General features: G+C 37.3%; 2 protein-coding genes across 3 annotated transcripts; both read right to left on the bottom strand.

The window, feature by feature from the left end:
* Positions 1-3,940: 3,940 nt before the first annotated feature.
* Positions 3,941-6,602, bottom strand: LOC100893181. The gene is made up of 2 exons (XM_003723357.3): positions 6,214-6,602; positions 3,941-4,816 (listed from the first exon to the last, which is right to left on the bottom strand). The coding sequence occupies exon 2, from the start codon at positions 4,675-4,677 to the stop codon at positions 3,985-3,987; it is 693 nt and encodes a 230-aa protein (XP_003723405.2). The 5' UTR covers positions 4,678-4,816; positions 6,214-6,602; the 3' UTR covers positions 3,941-3,984.
* Positions 6,603-8,556: 1,954 nt separating this feature from the next.
* Positions 8,557-19,059, bottom strand: LOC577616. 2 transcript variants are annotated; one of them, XM_030976820.1, is made up of 11 exons: positions 18,600-19,059; positions 17,488-18,165; positions 16,825-17,057; positions 16,150-16,262; positions 15,000-15,144; positions 12,671-13,378; positions 12,150-12,261; positions 11,199-11,322; positions 10,809-10,920; positions 10,233-10,342; positions 8,557-9,165 (listed from the first exon to the last, which is right to left on the bottom strand). In XM_030976820.1, exons 1-11 carry the CDS (start codon positions 18,838-18,840, stop codon positions 9,072-9,074), a joined length of 2,670 nt encoding a protein of 889 aa, XP_030832680.1. In that variant the 5' UTR covers positions 18,841-19,059; the 3' UTR covers positions 8,557-9,071. The 2 variants fall into 2 exon arrangements, with proteins under 2 accessions (XP_030832680.1, XP_030832679.1); XM_030976819.1 differs by having other exon boundaries at positions 16,825-17,060; positions 18,600-19,058.
* Positions 19,060-19,522: the final 463 nt, after the last annotated feature.

The raw sequence follows: 19,522 nt of genomic DNA on the forward strand, positions 1-19,522 counted from the left end.
GATGTCACACATACGTCATTATGCCACGAGACGATCGCGGTCTGCGCTGCATCTCCGCCCCTCTGAACTCTTCACTTGTGCTCCGCCCGCTCTCCCACGCCCCCCCCCCCCCCCTTCCCTTGGAGGAAAAAACGTGTAAAAACACGTAATTTTTAGCTTTTTTTGGGGGGGGGGATGGGTCTCCAGACATCCTGGATCCGCGCCTCCGGGCTCCGATCCCGTGCATGGGCGGGGCGGGGCGGGCCGCGGTAAAACTATTTAAAAAAAGGGCCCGGCATATCCGATCCCTCTCCCAATGTAAACTCATTCATTGGAGGGGAGGAAATAACCTACTAGTGTGTGTTTTGTTCTTCTCTCCCTCTCCCCCTCTCTATCTCTCTCCCCTCTCTTTCTCTCTCTCTCTCTCTCTCTCTCTCTCTCTACGCGTCCCCCTCTCCCCCCCCCCTCTCTCTCTCTCTCTCTCTCTCTCTGTGGGGGGGGGGGGGTACAATCTCGTAGTTTTGCCAATACTAACATGTGCAACGTGCGTCATCTCCTTGGTTGCAACACAGATTAAGAAACCCGATGATAATTAAGCATAATGATTAACACAAACCTCATCAAAGAAATTCCAACCACAGTCTATATTAGGGTTGCCCATGCAAGTATTCACTAGGGTTGCGATTAAGTTGACCCGGTACCAGGCCGTATTATCTCTTGAGCATTATGTGTACTAATAATTTTTTTCTATTTAGTCATGATTATTACAAGATAAAGTCATTTCATTTCGTGCATTTAGTGAAGGCAAAACCTAATCGTGCCCCACTTACTACCATTCCAATATGACAAAAGGAAAATTCGTGTAATTATTGCACTACCAGTCAAATTTAAAACCCAAGAGGCCCCTAATTAGACCCTTTTTTCAGACTTTTTTTGTTGAATTGTGCCCCTTTTCTTTACAGGATATTGGATGTGCATGTCCAACGACGTCGGTCATTGCAGATGGCAGTAATGGTCTTCTTATCGGTAGACAGCAAATAATTATGAACACAACAAAAAACGGATATAGGAAAGCGGTATTAGAATTATGTTTTTTTAATTAGTTCAAATTGTCTCGCTGAGAAAAAATACACATTAATCTGGTTGTATATTGTGTTTGCAGTATTTGTGCAAAAGTTTGTCGACCCTTATATTACAGACAGTGTACAGACAAACACAACGTCAAGTACATAATGGATAAATAAACTCTCAATTTGATTACAAAAGTCTGTTCACCTCATCGCACTTTTGCACTTACCTTAATCAAATCTCGTTAATTAAAAAACAATGAAAACGCAAGAAACTTTGTGAAATAGCTTCTTTTCTTTTTTTTCTCTCTTTTTTTTTTACAGACGTGTATCAATCAGATATCAGACCTGGATTACAGGCGCACGCCACAACGCCCCGTTAATCATAGTAAATGAATACAGATCACCAAAAAAGTAATATAGCAGCGATATTTTTTTTTGCAGGTTAGTGCTGAATGCCCTTTCACTATAAAAAAAAAAAAAAATCCCTAGGTCCAACGCTTATAAGGAAATGATTTCTAATATAAGAAGAAGAAGAAGAAGAAGAAGAAGAAGAAGAAGAAGAAGAAGAAGAAGAAGAAGAAGAAGAAGAAGAAGAAGAAGAAGAAGAAGAAAAAGAAGAAGAAGAAGAAGAAGAAGAAGAAGAAGAAGAAGAAGAAGAAGAAGAAGTAGTGGAAGAAGAAGAAGACGAAGTAGTGGAAGGAGAGGGAATGATAGAAGGAGGAAGAAGGAGAAAATCATACACTTAAATGATCATATCGGACATTGTAAATACTCAATCAAAACAAATGTTGAGTATCAAGTACATGGGACAAGCATCAGCATAGCAACAACAAAAACAGCAATAACCTAGAGTCTTAGACATACTCAAATACAAATAAGTGAACTTTTATCTTCATTATTCTCCATAAAATCTACACTGGCCACTATAGGCTACAATTACCTACTTATAATACCTAAAGATCTATACAGTACGTCCCAGAAAAAACGAAACCGAGAAGTATCGATGTTTGGAGACTCACAGAAAATGTAATACACCTTTACTACGATACGTATATATAAAAATATATTGCGTTCAAACTATGCATCAACTATCCTATCCGACAGATCCAAAAAACAAAAATGAACACAAGAAGTATATTCAATCTTAATTCAGGAATGTAAGTTGTCATTATTTTCGCACCAAACCTCATTTTATTCGGAGGATTATACATCATTATGACTTTCCACTTGTCTTACGGTGAGGATCAACTTTAGTACTGAAATAGTTTTCAGAATAGAGAAAGCATCATATCCCAAAGAAAATAAAAAGCGATTTTAATCATTTTCATTCATTCTCTTTCGAAGGAAGGGGAACAAGTATAATTATGCTAACAGAAGATTCCCTATTTTACCCCATTAGCATAATGAAAGATACTAATAATAGCAATTCTCAAACTTTGCCCTCTTCCTTGTTAAGTCTTCATTTCTTATACTCTTCTGGTATCACCTTGGCTTGAAATATTTTTTTTGCAATTCTTTCCCTGATGGCGAGGTTTATTTGCACACCTCTCATAAAATGAAGGGGTGTATTCCATGTGCCCCAACTCCCGGAGCACATCGTGACTCGCGGACATATCTACAGCCTGTTTCTAAAATTAAACACTTCTGAGTGAATCATCTTCAAAATCATAATGAGTTTACACTTAGTGGACTTTCGTCCCGTAAAACAAAGCTCAGCAAACAAAATAATGGAAGATCTCAAAGCCAGAAGAAGAAACCACATTGATAACAATGTTAGTTTTACTTAACAATATTTGCATTACACTACAAATGACTTATAAGAATAAATGTGTGCGACCGATAAAAGGGGAGGATAGACCCCACCACATCACACAAATCTTTTCGTATATCGTTTCTTATCTTTTTTGCATGAAATACAGATCCTTCCTTATTTAGAGATATGAGTATGACACGGTTCTTCATTTGATCCATTAATCAACTCAGATATTCAAACACACCAACGGTTGTTTTCTTTGAAAGTTGATGAGCATTATGCATAAATTTCATATTATACAACAAACATTGAGGACAATACCATCTAGGAAACAATAAAATAAACCAATATTATCTGTCACTTTGTATTAAAACCGTTAACGGTTATAATGACGTCATTAATGCAAAATTATATTTGCACAATAAAACATAAAACACTACAACTAACACCGCAGATGGTTCTGCATGCAATATTTACTATACAAGTCATGTAGTCCCTATCAGCAATACAACAAGATAAAGTTTATCTCTTCGAAAGCAAATAAAGCTGAAGAGGTTTAATATCTAAATGTCTTAAGTAAATATAAATTAATTTACCCTGGTTCTACTAGCTACAAGCAAGTATTTGGCCATGAAGCATTTTTGCAGCAATTGAAAAAGAAATATCAGTTTGATTAGAAATTAGAACAAGATAAATCATACCGTTGAAATGAAACACAATTAGATCTCCCTCTTGCTACACACTCTAAGCACTAAATTAAAACAAGTACCAAATACGGACGGTAAGTAATTAATAGCTGAGAACATAATTTGCAATTTCAGCACTTAGTTCATATTGTTTTACAGTGTAATGACATGCAGAAGTCGCATTTTTGTATAATTATATACACTACCTACAATGGCGAAATACTATTAAAAGTAAGCAAATGACCTTCCTTGCCTGGTCTCATAAGGCTGAAAATACATTAGATTCAGGGAGAACAAAGATACTTAGTTCCCCTTTTGAATGCCTTTGCGTGCGTACACTTAAAATGAAGTGACAGAATTCTGTCTTTTTACAAAGACAGTGTGTGGTATCCGGGGGGGGGGGGGGGTACTCACATAAGACATTCGGGGATAAGAACCCTCCACCCCCCCCCCCCGGTGGTATCCACGACACAATTAACAATATTGGTAATAAAAATTACACGTCAGTCGCTGGTTCATCTATGTACATGTCATTGGACCAAGAAGTCTTAATTTCCTCATGGTCCTTTTGAGAGTCGCCCGACTTAACTCTCTTTCTTTCACTGCTAGTCGGTCCTTTCAGCGGCGAATATTTGTACTTTTTCGACGATTGTTTTTTACTCCCTTCTCCAAACGCACCCTCCTCCTCAATTTCGGACATCTTGTCGATGACTTCTTTAATGAAAGCATCTTCTTCGGTTCTCGCGTGACTATTTTCTTTCCCGTCGGATGTTGAAGTCTCCGGCGCCACCCCCTTTGATGTTTCCACTACTTCTGCGGTATCAGAGAGATGGTTGTATTTCACTTTGTTCGAGGAATGTTTACTCCCGCCAATATTCATATCGTCTGCCTCGTCGATCTCTTCCAGCACTGTTTCCATAGGAACCGACACTGCTTGGTAAGGCGGCGGCCGGTCACTGTTCATTCCGATTTCGATTCCATCAGCCTGCAGGGGAGAGTCGGCGTTCAGTTCGTCGTCGGTGGCGTCGTCGCCCTGTTCTCTCATCATGCTCTCATCGGCGTCGTCGTCGAGACCGTTTTCTTCGCTGGCGGCCTGACCCTCTGCGAGTCTCCTCCTGTTCTGTTTCCGCTTCTTCTTGATAGCGCAGTAAGCACAGCAACATGCTGTGATGCCGATTACTAGACCCATCCTTAACTTATGATGTGTTATTAAATGGTGTCTGGACCAAGATTCTCTTTTTAAGAATTCCCTTTGAGCAGGTCACCGACGTGAGTCACCTTAATGATTTGCTGTCAGTTGATGACTCTTCGGTCAGCAATGTCGTAACCTACAGAGAAATATAAAGAAACAGACAATTTATTTTAAGTTTGCCTCATCTTTCTATTAGTTGCCCTAACTCACCTTCGTTCTTTCTCTGTTTGACTGGAGTGATATGTTGTAATCCTTTCCATTTATTTGATTTAAGATAATTGTAATGGTACAATTATTTCCTTAAATCCTCGACCCTTTGTCTCTGTCTCTCTCTATCTCTCTCTATTTCTCTCTCTCTCTCTCTCTCTCTCTCTCTCTATTTCTCTCTCTCTCTCTCTCTCTCTCTCTCTCTCTCTCTCTCTCTCTCTTTATCTTTATTTTCTCTGGTCTCTTCTTGTTTTTTTAAATCCCCATTTCACTTCACTATATATTCTCTCTCTGGTGACGACCAGTGGCGATTGTGATGATAGACCGATAATGCTAATAATGAGGACAATTAAGATTATACGATGATACTTATTTTTGTGGTGATGATGTTCATAAAGATGATGATGGTGACGATGAAGATGATGATGGCAATAATGTTGGTGGTAGTGGTAGTGGTGGTGGTGGTGGTGGTGGTGGTGGTGGTGGTGGTGGTGATGATGATGATGATGATGATGATGAGGACAGTGATAGTGGGGATAATGAGTGTGAGGATGACGACGATGATGATATTACAGAATAGAATCAAAATGTATGCTAAAGGATGGTAAGTGGGACCAGAACATAAGTAGCTCCTTTACAACATTTACAAAATACAAGACGTTCAATTTTAAATCACTTAACACATACTAAATCAATTAAAACTCAGTAAAAATGATTTCATACAGAGCAATATACAGATAGTTATTATTTTACATAATAAATGATTTTAAAGTAAATTCTTGAAACTGCTTCTGGATATTTTTGATTTAATACTATTTGTGTTGTTTTTTATTCCATAGAGAAAACTTTTCCTGGGTAGTCCTAAATTTTGTTAGATGTACCGGTCGTACATAATTAATGTACCACAATAACCTATCTAATAAAAATCTCATTGCAATTGATAAATCATATGCGGATGTGTAGGCCTATTTTTTTTATTCCATCTTATTGCCCGACAGTTTATAATTGTACATTAACGGTATAGCAGGAATCTACAAATCAACTATTATGTATTATTAAAAAAATAATAACAATATTCCACTTTTATACAGCACTTTATACACACAACATGCAAGGTCTCTCTAAGCGCTTAACAGATATATTATTACCCCGGTCATCGGATTCAGGCTTGCCCACACAATAACATACAATAATCAAATCATCTCCTACACAATTTTCAACCCTTGATTTCAATAGCCCTGCCGTCTGTTCGAAATCGGATACATTTGTGGGAAGATTATATAACAAGTCATAAAAGCTGTATTACTCTAACATAACTCAACTTACCTGGTTCGTTAGAACATTTTGTTCAATAAATTATATTTTATCTTCGCAAAGACTAATCATCCATCCATGGAGGGTTCACTTATTCTAAAAAACCGGTGTTATAAAGTTTCACGTAGCCCACAACAATGACACCCAAAGTTATAATTGCGTGAAAATCCATAGCATGCCATAAAGCATGAACATTAACCATACGTAGCGTTTCTTCTTCATTGCCGTGTTATAAATTAACTTCTTTGGGTGGAGTAATCATGTTTTTGTCAATAATTAACCAGGCTTGTGTATGCCTTGTGCTTAAGTCTGTGAGGGCCGCCGTATGCGGATATTTCAGGATATTCCAGTCTTAAAAAGACTTTGACAGTCCTTTTTGGGATTGTGGAAAAGGTCATTGGGGAAGTATGGGCCCAGCCATGGGGGGGGGGGGGGTGTTATGGGGAGGGGCACTGGTGGCTGGTGCAAGCGGAGAGGCCGGTTGGGTCCGTGTGGGGTCGTATTGTCCTTTTTTACACTTTGATGTCCCCACTCCCTCCCGACCTCTTTCTCTACCCCCCTCTCCCTCTCCCTCCCTCGATCTCCCCTACCCTCTCCATGTGTCCCCCCCCCCCTCCTTCCCTCCCTCTCTCCCTGACTCCCCTCCCATCTCTCTTGTCTTGCCTTTTGTTTTATTTGCATTATACTACAGCTAGCGTATGTCTCTTATTCATTTATAATGTGTGCACATCCCGTATCATATCTTTGGCATGTTTACTATTTTAATTTTGATTTTTGAGCTAATTTAACATCGTTTAATGCCAGACGAGGCCATGCAGGAAGAGACTGATCAAAAATAAAAAGAAAACATTTAAATATTAACCCCCGTCTCTCTCCCCTTATCTATACCTATTTTTGGGGGAAAAGGTGGGGGAGTATAGGGGGTAACTGCTGTCAGGGCGCAAATTTTGAGGTCCAATTTATTGATGGCCCATAAAAGGTTTAATATCAGAATAGAGGCATGCCAAAAGTATTGTCATCCCTTGTCCGATTTATTCTGAGTCGATTGCATCATGTAGAATAATAATTTTTGGTCAACATTATCGTTTTGAAAGAAAGATCAAAAATCATGATTTTAAATAACACCCTTATGCAACATTCGCACATTGTATTAAATCTAATTAAGTTTGCTTGTGCGATTAGTAAACGATTAGATACAATGAACTAACCAGCCAATCAACCGACCAGTCAAACATCCAATCGGTCAATCATTCAATTACTCAACCAATCATTGAATCAATCGATCAATCAATCATTCAATCAATCATTCAATCAATCATTCAATCATTCAATTAATTAATCAATCATTCAAGCAATCATTCAATCAATCATTTAACCAATCATTAAATCATTAAATTAATCAATCAATCATTCAATCAATCATTCAATCAATCATTCAATCAATCATTCAATCAATCATTCAATCAATCATTCAATCAATCATTCAATCAATCATTCAATCAATCATTCAATCAATCATTCAATCAATCATTCAATCAATCATTCAATCAATCATTTAACCAATCATTCAATCAATCAATCATTTAACCAATCATTCAATCAATCATTCAATCAATCAATCAATCAATCATTCAATCAATCATTCAATCAATCATTCAATCAATCAATCATTCAATCAATCATTCAATCAATCATTCAATCAATCATTTAACCAATCATTCAATCAATCAATCATTTAACCAATCATTCAATCAATCATTCAATCAATCATTCAATCAATCATTCAATCAATCATTCAATCAATCATTCAATCAATCATTCAATCAATCATTTAACCAATCATTCAATCAATCAATCATTTAACCAATCATTTAACCAATCATTCAATTAATCAATCAATCATTTAACCAATCAATCAATCAATCATTTGATTAATCAACCAGTCAACCAATCAACAAATCTTTCATTAATCAGAGAACTCCTAGCAAAAGAGCAGTTCATGATTCATATCAATGATTGAATCTAGCAATGTCTTCTAACCAATGCAAACTATTTTAAGGCATTATTGTTCACATCAATGAACAAATTCATTTAATCAATCATTCACTCCTCTTGCCAAAATATTAATCATTCATACATCTTATAATGAAATTGAAGGTTTATTTAATTTAGTTTAGTGAATTTTTTTTATTGACATTGTGTGTTTAAATTGTCATTTGATTCTCCTTAATTCATTAATGTTATTAACTAAATTGATTTTGACAGTCTACTTTTTAAAATTATCTCTATGACTTATTATCAATATCTATCACATACACCAGCTGTCCAGCCTTAAGAAAATGCACAAATTACAGCATTTTATGGCAAAATTGATTTTGTCTCTTTATTAAATTCTCATTATATGAATTCTTCTTTGAAGCAGCAGCCAAAAACAAACAACAAAACAAAACAATTTATAACATTACATCAAAACATAATCATCGCTCAACCTACTACTGGTTTCCGAATGATATTCTTGACATAATCTGGCTTTGATTTTATCATTCTACTTTAAGATATAATTTGTTTATCTAATCTTCCAAATATTGTTTCACAATCAAATTTGTCCCATCTTCATTCTGTCATGAAGTCGTAGCATCTTTTCAATGCTTACTTTACCTTGCTTCTTTATATTTTTTCAATATCACTGTGCTATGATTCTTTGCATAGCATTTATTCTGCTCATAATAATTTGTTTACATTAATAGTAATACAAAATTATAACAAATTATGAACTGAATCAATATTACGCCACCTGTACATATGGAATTAATATTGAGGTAAAGTGGTTTCTTCTCTTTCCCTTTTTTGCAGTTGGTTTAGAGCTCCAGTCATTTCTTCTTTTTCCCTTTTTGGAATTCCTCCACTTTCTGTGCATGACGAGATGTAGTCTTATGCAAGTTGGCAAACTTCTGTTTGTCATTTCTAAAGAAACAGGAGAAATGAAACAGAAAGGAGAAAAGAATGATTAATAATATTTTAAATACAAAATTATAAAAACTAGTGAAATTGTGTTTTCATAGAATTAAGTTGTCTCTATATAAATAAATATGACTTGTTCACACCAGGCGGTGGTTCACACCAGGCTTTTTTCAATGACAAATGACAACATCAGTGACAAATCTGCTGATGACCAATCAGAAGCAAGGATTTCAGTAACATGACATGAACTGTCATTCCTCACTGATGACAAGTTTTGTGAAATGGGGCCCAGATCATTGTTTTTGTTTGTTACAGAAGATGTATTAACAAACATTGCATGGTAAACATAGATATTTACACATAGTTAAGATTTCTGAACATTGTATTGCAAAATACGCATAATTCTGAGGTACTTATTGAATCATTTTTAATATTCAAATTTATCAATTTGATTCCCTGTCAAATGGAAACCTCAACCACAGTCAAACCTGCTTTAGCCGCCATCTGTTTATAAAGACCACATTTTATGTTTCTCTTCCAAGGTATTATTCTTTGAAAACTATGAAAGAGAACCTGTACAAAATAAATCATATCCTGTTGAAGACAAATTTCTTGTTTCTCTACTTGAGTAGTAATTATACAGGTTTGACTGCAATTAAGTAAAGTTGTATATTTCCTGCATTTAATAGAGGAACCCACCAATGAAGCTTTCATAGACGAAATATGAAAATATCTGATTTTCCTTGTTACTCTGTCGGTTGAAATTATTCTTTATTGTTTATGAACTTGACAAGATTATACAGGACAAGCAGTAATAAAACTAAGGAGGTTCACAAATTTTCATCTTTTGATATACAGTGAAACCTGAAAAGATCGCTGAGGGAACAAAGAAGGGGGGTCTCAATGTACAGGTTCCTTTATTACAGTTTCAATGAGAAACGGTTTTTACAAAGGGAACAAGAAATGTGATCTTTATACACAGGTGGTTGTTAAAGCAGGTTTGAATGTCCTTTTAATATCTCTAGGTTCATTCCTGAGGAAGGGGGGTATCAGTATAGCCCAAGGCTTACCGGCTCATCTTGGACTTGTTCCTACATCCAGTCCCTCCTTCCCAGTGAGTGGTCCTGGACTTGGTGACATTGGATCCACAGGAGAGGCAAGGCTTGTCTGCAGAGTAGGGCTAGTTAAAACAAACAAAGAATAGGATACCATTTAAACAAGGTAATAAAGTAAGGGTCATATTTCTATGATTTGATTATTGTTTAGGAGGCTGTGAAAAAAACCTAACTTTACTGTTAAAACAAAAGAAAGGAAGAAAAAAAAACAGGCTAGAAGCCAGAAATCAGAAAGAAAACATGCAAACTAAAGAGAATAAACCAAAAACAGAAAGGAGTAAAAAAAAAAAAAAAAAAAAAAAAAAAAATGAGAGTGAAAAAAAAAAAAAAGGCCCAAAGAAAATAAAATAAACAGGAGTAAAAGGAAATATAAAGTACATGAATGTGCTGTAAATTTGTTACCAGCCTCCAAAAAATGTCATAGAATATGTATATGAAATCATATCAGTGGATCAGTAAACATGGTGTTCCAAAGCCAAGAATAGGATGTTTCTTGTATGTGATGCGGGAAACATTCTTTTAGAAACTCACCTGTTCTTTAGAACAGAATCCACAGATCATACGTGAGGCAAATTTCATCTCGTGATCTGAATCGGCATCATGACACTCATCACATGGGTAACATTTACCACAGCACGGGAATCTATAAAAACAAACGAACAAATAAATGTCATAAAGGATGGATGTTTTCTTTGCGTTTCCAATTTTTTCAATATTTAAAGAAAGATATCTAATATAAAATATGTATGGAGAGGGACACAGCACACTGTAGAATCTATATTGTGTGTCCAAATTATGTGATGAAAAATTACATCCAAATAGAAGTACAGCCCTTATTTAAAGCATTGAAAAGTTGTAATTTGAAGAAGAAACTAGAGTACAAATAGATTTATAAAAGAAAAATGAAATATAATGATTTACCTGAGCCACCTGAAGCTCTTCTTGTAGTGCTGGCATGTTCCATTAGCTGGTAGAGGGAGCCCTTCCTGGATGGCAGGGTCTCTCTGTCGCTTCTCTTTCTTCACAGCAACCACTTCTGTCTTACCTGAAGTTAAACAAAGATTAAGTTTACGTATTATCATAATAGAGTTTGCTCAAGATATGTTACTAGCGAAAATACTCAAGAAATAATTGAAAATGTTATTACAGTTCTTTGGTATATTCCCATTGCATAGATAATATATAGCACAGAAGCTTGCTTTTTATATGAATAAGAGTATGGATAGCAACTTCTTAAATATCATACATCTTGTTCTTTTGTGGTATAAATACAATGATATTTTTGTATAACATCCTTGCACACATATAGCGGAGAGCAAGCATAATTTTGCATACATAATGAGCCCTGTGACCTTTGACCTTTGACCTCGTGACCCCAAAATCTAATCAGTTCATCGGCTCTACAAGATACATACATGACCAAAGTTTGGCAGGAATCCATCAACCAGTTCTTCAGATAACGCGATCACAAGCTCGTTTTGCATACATAATGAGCCCTGTGACCTTTGACCTTTGACCTCGTAACCCCAAAATCTAATCAGTTCATCGGCTCTACAAGATACATACATGACCAAAGTTTGGCAGGAATCCATCAACCAGTTCTTCAGATAACGCGATCACGAGAACGGGACGTACGTACGTACGGACGTACGGACGGACGGACAACCCGAAAACATAATGCCTCCGGCTACTTCGTAACGGAGGCATAAAAAAGAGGATCACGGGGGACCAACAGGCACCGATTGTGGAAGTTTTCTATATAGAGGGAGCAAGTAGCTACAAGTAGAACAGTGGGGCTTTAAGAGTCTTATAATTGCAAAAAATATTTTCCAGATAAACAATAACAGAATAAAAATTACTATTCACACTAACCTTCAGGTGCAGAAGCAACCAGTCTTTGGAATCTAGCTGTATCCATGGCAATGGTCATCTTCTGGTGGCATTTGGAGCACCACACAGGGCGTTCTTGTCCGTATTGAATGCCCTATAAAACAAAATGGATTAAAATGTTCTCAATTTGCCATGGCATATCACCATTCTTAATTAAAAAAAACAGGTCTTATAATAAATAGCATTCAATTTTTTTTTTTATTTCTAATAGTTTATTCTGACCTTTCAATAAGCTTTTTGAACATATGCAGTTTATACCCCCTTTTATAACAAGGAAATGTTTTTAAGATGGTCAAGTTTAGCATATGTGCACCAACAGATCTCATTTAAAAGAAGAAAATACCACTAGAAGGCATCAAGGCTCTTGTTTATAATAAATGGTTAAGACTTATGCAAAGTTCGACCATTATTACATGATGATCTCACAATACTGACTTCTACCTCATTACCCTATATCTTGAGAAATAAAGAGAAGCAAAACCCAAAATCTATGTGTAACATACCTGAATATCAGAATTTGCTGAGCATTCCAAACAAGAAACCATGAACTTGCACTCATATATGATAAGATCTACAGGGACACATCCTGTGAGGTCCAGGAACCCCATCACAGATGAAAACTGATGGATGATACAAGGTCTATATCCTACGGCCTGCTGGCTCTGGCACTTATGACATCCCAAGACCATGGCGACTCCAGGAGCTACGCTGAGATCTGTTTGGTCCTTGCAACGTGAACACTGGATGCGGATCTTGATCTTCTCACAGGCCAGGATGGAGGCAGACTCGCTCATCTCCATGCGAGGGAACCGGATTTCGGTGCCGCGGCGGTTATCGGTCGGGGATACATACTTGGAGGATTTTAGAGTAGATGGGGGTTGGTGTTGGGCCTGAGGCGGTGAGGATGCTGATTGGGATGGCTCGTCTGACTGCACTGGTGTATCTTCCTTTAATGCTACACCCTCCTTCTCTTCCTTACCATCCCTTTCCTCTGCTTCCTCCTCTACCTCTTCTTCTTCATCAGGATCTTCTCCCTCATCTTCTTCCTTGATGTTTCCACGATTTTCATCCATCTCATGGTTGATATATTCTTCCTTGGGATGAGCTGGAGCATCCGATTCACCCTGATCAGCCGATTCCTTCTCTTCTTCTTTTGAGCTGTAGGAGATGAATTCAAAGCCTGCAGCCTTGGCATAAACCTCCTTCTTGAACTATGGAAATAAAAGACAAGTACAGGATAGTTTAGCATGAATGCTTTGTGAAATAATTATTTAAACACTGACATAAGACTGCATTTTTTGATTCTTTAAAAGTTTCTTTTCATGTCCAAGAATTTTTTTGTTCACAGTACACTTAAAGTTGACAGGAACTGAGAGTAATATAATAGGATGACATGTGTAACTTCTTCATATTTATATAGTACATACAATTGAGGTTTTGTAAACAATTGAGGCTATACAGAAATATCACACCAATAAGATAATAATGCGTGAGGGCTATTTTTGTGTGCAGCTAATTTTTTAATCCCCATTTGCCGTTCATTTTTCGCATAAAATGGTCAATATTTTCCTGCATGGTGGTTTTATAAGCAATTCAATGCATCATTCCTGAACAAAGGTTTTTAGTTTCTCGTATTTAAAGCGAGACTGCACTACATGTAGCTACTTGTGCTGTCTATATAGCCAACAATGCTTAAGAGGTACCCATTGATCGCCCATGGTCCCCTTTTTCTTATGTTAATTGAGAGCTGATTTGACGAGATATTGATAACCACCTGCCAGTGACTATGCAGGGAGGTCTAATCTAGTGCTGTAAGTCAGACGCTTTGTTCATGTTGGGTTCGGTTCGGTTCGGCAGAGTTCGGCAATTTTTCACCCGAACTTGGTTCGGTTCGGGGTTCGGTAATATAATAGCAAGCAGCATTATAGCCACGGCGGTCGGCACTGGGTGGGCCGGCCGGCCTGCCGCGGGCCCGACCAGCGCGGAGGACCTCTGCACACTGCTTCCGACCAGCACGAATTTCACATTAAAAACTGCTCTAAACGTAATTATTTGTGAAGAAAAATACTACTTAAATTTGTATTTCGGTCTTAAATAGTGTTTTATTTTCAATTTTAAAAGAATCATGTTTTCAATTTGTCAATAAATGATATTTTTTAAAGATTTTCCGTGAAAGTTGTTGTCTAATGTTAGAGTCATGAAAGCTGCCATCTTGAATAGAAAGTCAGGCTTGTCAATAACTGTTGTTTTAAGTTTTTATTTTCAATAGAAAAAATATAAAATCCCTATTTTTCCTGAAAAAATAAATACCATACTATAATATATATTTATTGTTTATTTATTATTTATATTGTAAAATTTGTCCGATTTTGTTACAATTAAAATATTAATTTTTTGTTGAATGGGTTTGAGCTGAACTTGTTTTGATCACGCACATGTATTCTTGTTTATGGCTTACGATCGCGACGTAGCGTGGTCAGGATTTGGGATTTAAATGGCGCCAGTGAAGTCGCGCCCACCACTGGATAGGCATAAATCACAAAGGCGGAAAATGGGAAAAAAGTAAATATAAAATGAGCAATCATGACATGAAAATTAGGTACAGAATGACAAGTTTATTAGCTTGCAAAAACGTTTACATTTTTCTGCCGAACATCCGAACCAGGCCTTTGCGTTTGGTTCGGTTCGGTTCGGTTTGGAAGTGCCATGTTCGGCGAACTTCCGTTCAGTTCGGCGGTTCGGCTACAGCACTAGTCTAATCCCTCCTGGCCAAACTAGTGCAGATGGGTTTTAAGAGAACAGTCTTCATCAGATTGAAGAGCATGAACCAACCTTTCTAGCGCCCTCTGTGAAGAGCCTCATAAGACTCCTATCAAACCATCTCAGGAATGGTCGCATCATCAGCTCTACCTTCCCAGAGAGATTGTTAGTAGCATCCCTAGCCTCCAACCACTCAATCGTACTATCAGAAATGTGTCTGTACATTGGGAATAGCAACGGTAATAACATGAATAAATCATAATCTTAAAGTTATTTACCTTCTTAGTATTAAATTATAAATATGTGGGACTTAGTTTTTTAAATTCATAATGTTCTTCTGTAATTCCATGCCCAGTCAATTTACAAGCGAAGTGTACTTTGATAACAGAATATTGGGATTATCTTCAAGATAGATGTACCGTACACTTAACAGGTCACTAGGCCTAGGCCTGTCTTCATCAGCTCGTGTTTGCTAGATAACACGCTATTTTCAGACTCAGGATATTATCTCGAAGCTCGAAATTAGGTCTTCACCAAACCAATACACTCATCACAAATTAGCTTGGACAGGCACAAATTAGCCCGCTATTTCTTAAATAGCAGGATATTTTGGAAACAAGACCAAGATTTCTCAGGATATTTTCTCCACCAAATATCCCACTAATTGCAATTGCGGGCTGATGTCGACGCTGGTTAATTTGCGATTGGGATAGTTAGAATAGCGGGTTATTTGGCAAACTGGAGCTGATGAAAACAGGCCTATACATACAATTGCCAGTACAAAGTCCAGGTGATAATCATTTCCTATCATTCCACATGGTGCATTTCCCTTGAAATACAGTACATTCAGAATGAACTACCCGGTATGATAAGGAGGTGTTAATACACTTTAGCATGCTCTGCTAATCATGCTATATTTATTATGACAGCAATGATGTTAAAATTCACATTAGACCCATACTAAGTGCCTATCACGGGATAAGAAAATCATGTTAGCATCAAAATTGCAGAGTTAGACCTGCATTTTTGCAGGGCCAATAAACCCTGTACTTTAGGTGGGGCTAGCCCACTTTGGTAAATTTGTGTCTGAACAGAAAATGGGCGAAGCTTAGCCCAGAACTACAGGTGGGGATAAGACCCCCTTTTAGCCCCACCTATAGTCCGGGGCTGAGCAGAGTTTTACCAGTTTGAAAAGCTTTCATGACCTTGATTTTTTTCTCACCTCATTATAACAGTAGGGAGTACCTGATCCTCAGGCAAACTGACTTGTAATGGCGAGAGAGGGTAGTCCAGGGGAAAGCTAACAGCCATTTCAAATTCGCTCAGATCATAAGGCTGTGGAGAAATAAAAGATGTATTGCATTTTTTGGGTCAAAATGTGAAAGGATCGGCCAATAATCTTTCATGAATGGTATTGTTTCTGTAAAACAGGTTTAATAGAATCTGAGCTTTAAACATCAATATTCCACTTCCAAAGCTATTCCACTTGTGTTTTCATTTGCATATTTTCACAATAAATTTGGTTTTTTCATCACTTCATATCTTACATTGAGGGTTCAATATTGTTAGAGGCAATATTTAACCTTCTACAGTTAAATAAAAGTAATTGAATTGTGGATTTTTATTTGCTCTATTACAAAATGCATGAGAAATGGAATTTAGGTTCAGTAATAAATTCAATGCGTACCCTGATTTTAACAGGGTAATACGCTTCTTTTGTGCTTATGTTATTTGAGAGCATTTTGTGAATTCACTGGAGAGAAAGTAACATAAAATGGAAATTTTAAAGGAGATATATATATATATATATATATATCTACTATGGTAAAGCCCTTTAAATGTTTGATGGTACCTCAAATGAAAAGAAACATCACTTTGTGCAAGTGGTTATGCTTACCCAGTCAGGGTCAGTAGGCCTGACAGTGAAGCGATACGATGGATTGTCATCACCATCATCGCTCACTTCAAGCTTGTCTCCTGGAAACCTCCTCTTGAGCTGAGTGATCTCAGTCTCCCGCATCTTAGCTGCATCACCTTCCTTCAGTTCAGATAACGGACGGCTTGTGACCGGTCCAGCTGGTTTGCGTGCCGGCTGCCACTCTCCTTCCTCCTCTTGTTTTGGAGCTGCATGTTCTGGTGAAGAAATGCAAAATCAGGAATTTGGGATCTTCAATTTTTTCATCTTATCACTTCATTATGACCTTTATCCTGACAATAAGTAATTGTAACTAATTGAAGTATTGAACAAAACACAAAAACACCAAAGTTAAGCCTTTAACTATTGAAATTTACATTTAAATATTGGGAGAGATAGGTGATGTCTGTAAAACCATTTCACTTTGTCAATGGAAGATTAATGGATAGCAACTGATATAATTAAATGACCAATGAGGGAAGGATGCACATAAAAGATGGAAAATTAAGCTGGTCTATCATGGAAGAAGGGGAATGAAACTAAAAAATTAAGAGCCAAGACAGATTTAAAGAAAGAGGTAAAGAGAAGATCAGAAAAGTAATAAAAGATATCACATCAATAACAAAATAATGTAAAACTACACACCTTCAGCAACTTCATTGGTGTCATCTTTTTCTTGAAGAGTTTCTGCTTTCTCAGCATGCAAGAACCTGCATCTCTGTCCTACTCTACAATGCCCCATGTCATAGAACCGACATCTCTTTTGCTTTGCAGACTTGGACTTCCTCTTGGAGCGCTTCCGCTCATCTGGCTGCTCCTCCGCCCCATCATCAATCGAAAGCTGCGATGTGGACGACACCAGGATGTCACCATCATCAATACTGCCCTCTGTTGTTGCATTGGTCTTCTGATCTGATCCAGAATTTGCATCGGACTCCTCGTTGGAAGCAGCTTCTTTGCTCACGTGAGAAAACCTGCATCTGTAACCATAGCTACACCATCCAGACCTTGCATAAAATTTGCAAACCTGTTTTGGTTGGGATGTTGCTTTGTCTCCTGTGCTAGATGCTGGCGTCTTAGCATCAGGCTTGGCTGTAGATCCCCGTTCCCTGCTGTGTCCCTCAGGCCGAGCTGGGTGAAGGAACCTACAATTTCTTCCATAGCTACACCGACCAGATCGAACAAAGTAAGAGCAAACCTTCTCTTGAGCTTGTTTGCTTGGATCTTTTGCTGCTGATAATTCTGGCTTGCTTTCACCGCTTAATGTTTCTTCTCCGCAGTTCTGCTGTCCATCAACCGACAGAGCAGAGTTTTCTACTGATTCTGCAAATTAAAAATATGAAGGATTATTCAGTGAGTTTGATTATCTGATGTTACTAGTTTCTACAATAGTTGAGGCAAAGACTGGCACCTAAAATGAGGAGGGAATTGCAGTTGTTTTTCTTGCAGATTTAATTTATACAATCACAAAAAAAACATTCCTGATTTCCTTAATTAGTCAAAGTTGTTTCTAGATTATAGTAAACAATATTAAACTAGACTGATAAACTCCCTCTCCTACAACTTACAAGTCATAAGTAAAACCCTATCAAACCTGACAGATGTTCCCGTCTCACTGGTTTTATGCTAGCAGCTTATCTGAAAATAATTACAATGTAATTTTAAGAGAGAAAATCATGAAATAGAAGATTATCATGATTATTAGGATAATGATAATGTGTTCCTAGAATTAAGTAAATTAGTAAAATAAAATATACCTTTTACTGTTCCATCTTGGCTATTTCTTTCAGCTGATGAAATGGAATCCGTTGCCTTTGTTGCAGACGAATCGGCTGCTGTATTATCAGATGAAGAGCTTTCGGGATTTTCTGCAATCTTGTCTACGGATGGCTCGAGACTAGTTTCTGCAGTGTCGAGTGTGGGTTGATTTTGCTCAGTGCGAGGACATTTTTCTGTAGTCACCTCTCCACTAATTTCTGCTGAAGAACAAACTGACATCTCTTAAAATATCAAGCACTTGTGTCACCACGCTGTATGGTATCGTAGCTGAAGAATATTATGACTCCTATTTATACCAAAGACCTCGATCGCTTTGCTGTAGTATTTCAAAGCGATGTCGCAATACTCCCACTTTGTTTATCTACTAGATCTGCACATTGAATTGCATGTGATATACGAAACGCGTACAAAATATACAGAGCTTGATCACCTGATCGGTCACCTGATATATCACGGTGCATCAATGGAGCTGGATTGATTGAAAAATGGTAGCGTATAATAAAGGATTTATAGATAATTTCAATGACTCCTATTTTATATATATGCACTATAAATATCATCGCCGTATATGATAAACAGATCAGAACTGAATATAACAGTATATGACAATAAAGGCCCTGAACACACGAGGCGAAGAACAAATAAACAAAGCATGGATTGCGCAATCGATGGTAATTAGGCTCCCTAGCTGGTTCACGGGTCATTCGATAATAGCCAAAGAGGCGCTGTTTGTCCAAAGAGATATTGGTATCTCTTTGGTTTGTCTAAAGAATTAAGTATGACCCATGCATTATTATTCGTTAGGGTTTAGTCACAAATCTTACGAGTCAGAAAAAAGAGAGTGCAAGGAAAGGGGGGGGGGCTTCTTTATAGTGATTTTTCTGCATCGTTATCATTGATC

Source organism: Strongylocentrotus purpuratus, unplaced genomic scaffold (assembly GCF_000002235.5).
Source record: "Strongylocentrotus purpuratus isolate Spur 01 unplaced genomic scaffold, Spur_5.0 spur5_scaffold_9, whole genome shotgun sequence".
Classification (NCBI taxonomy): Eukaryota; Metazoa; Echinodermata; class Echinoidea; order Camarodonta; family Strongylocentrotidae; genus Strongylocentrotus; species Strongylocentrotus purpuratus.

What these genes read in the sequence shown, in the direction of transcription:
- LOC100893181 (XM_003723357.3), bottom strand. Translation starts at nt 4,677, where the DNA reads ATGGGTCTAGTAATCGGCATCACAGCATGTTGCTGTGCTTACTGCGCT.
- LOC577616 (XM_030976819.1), bottom strand. Translation starts at nt 18,840, where the DNA reads ATGTCAGTTTGTTCTTCAGCAGAAATTAGTGGAGAGGTGACTACAGAA. An exon ending in TCACAGAGGGCGCTAGAAAG is followed by an intron (nt 13,379 to 14,999) that starts GTTGGTTCATGC and finishes TTATTTCCATAG; the next exon opens with TTCAAGAAGGAGGTTTATGC. An exon ending in AAGAGCTTCAGGTGGCTCAG is followed by an intron (nt 10,921 to 11,198) that starts GTAAATCATTAT and finishes TTGTTTTTATAG; the next exon opens with ATTCCCGTGCTGTGGTAAAT.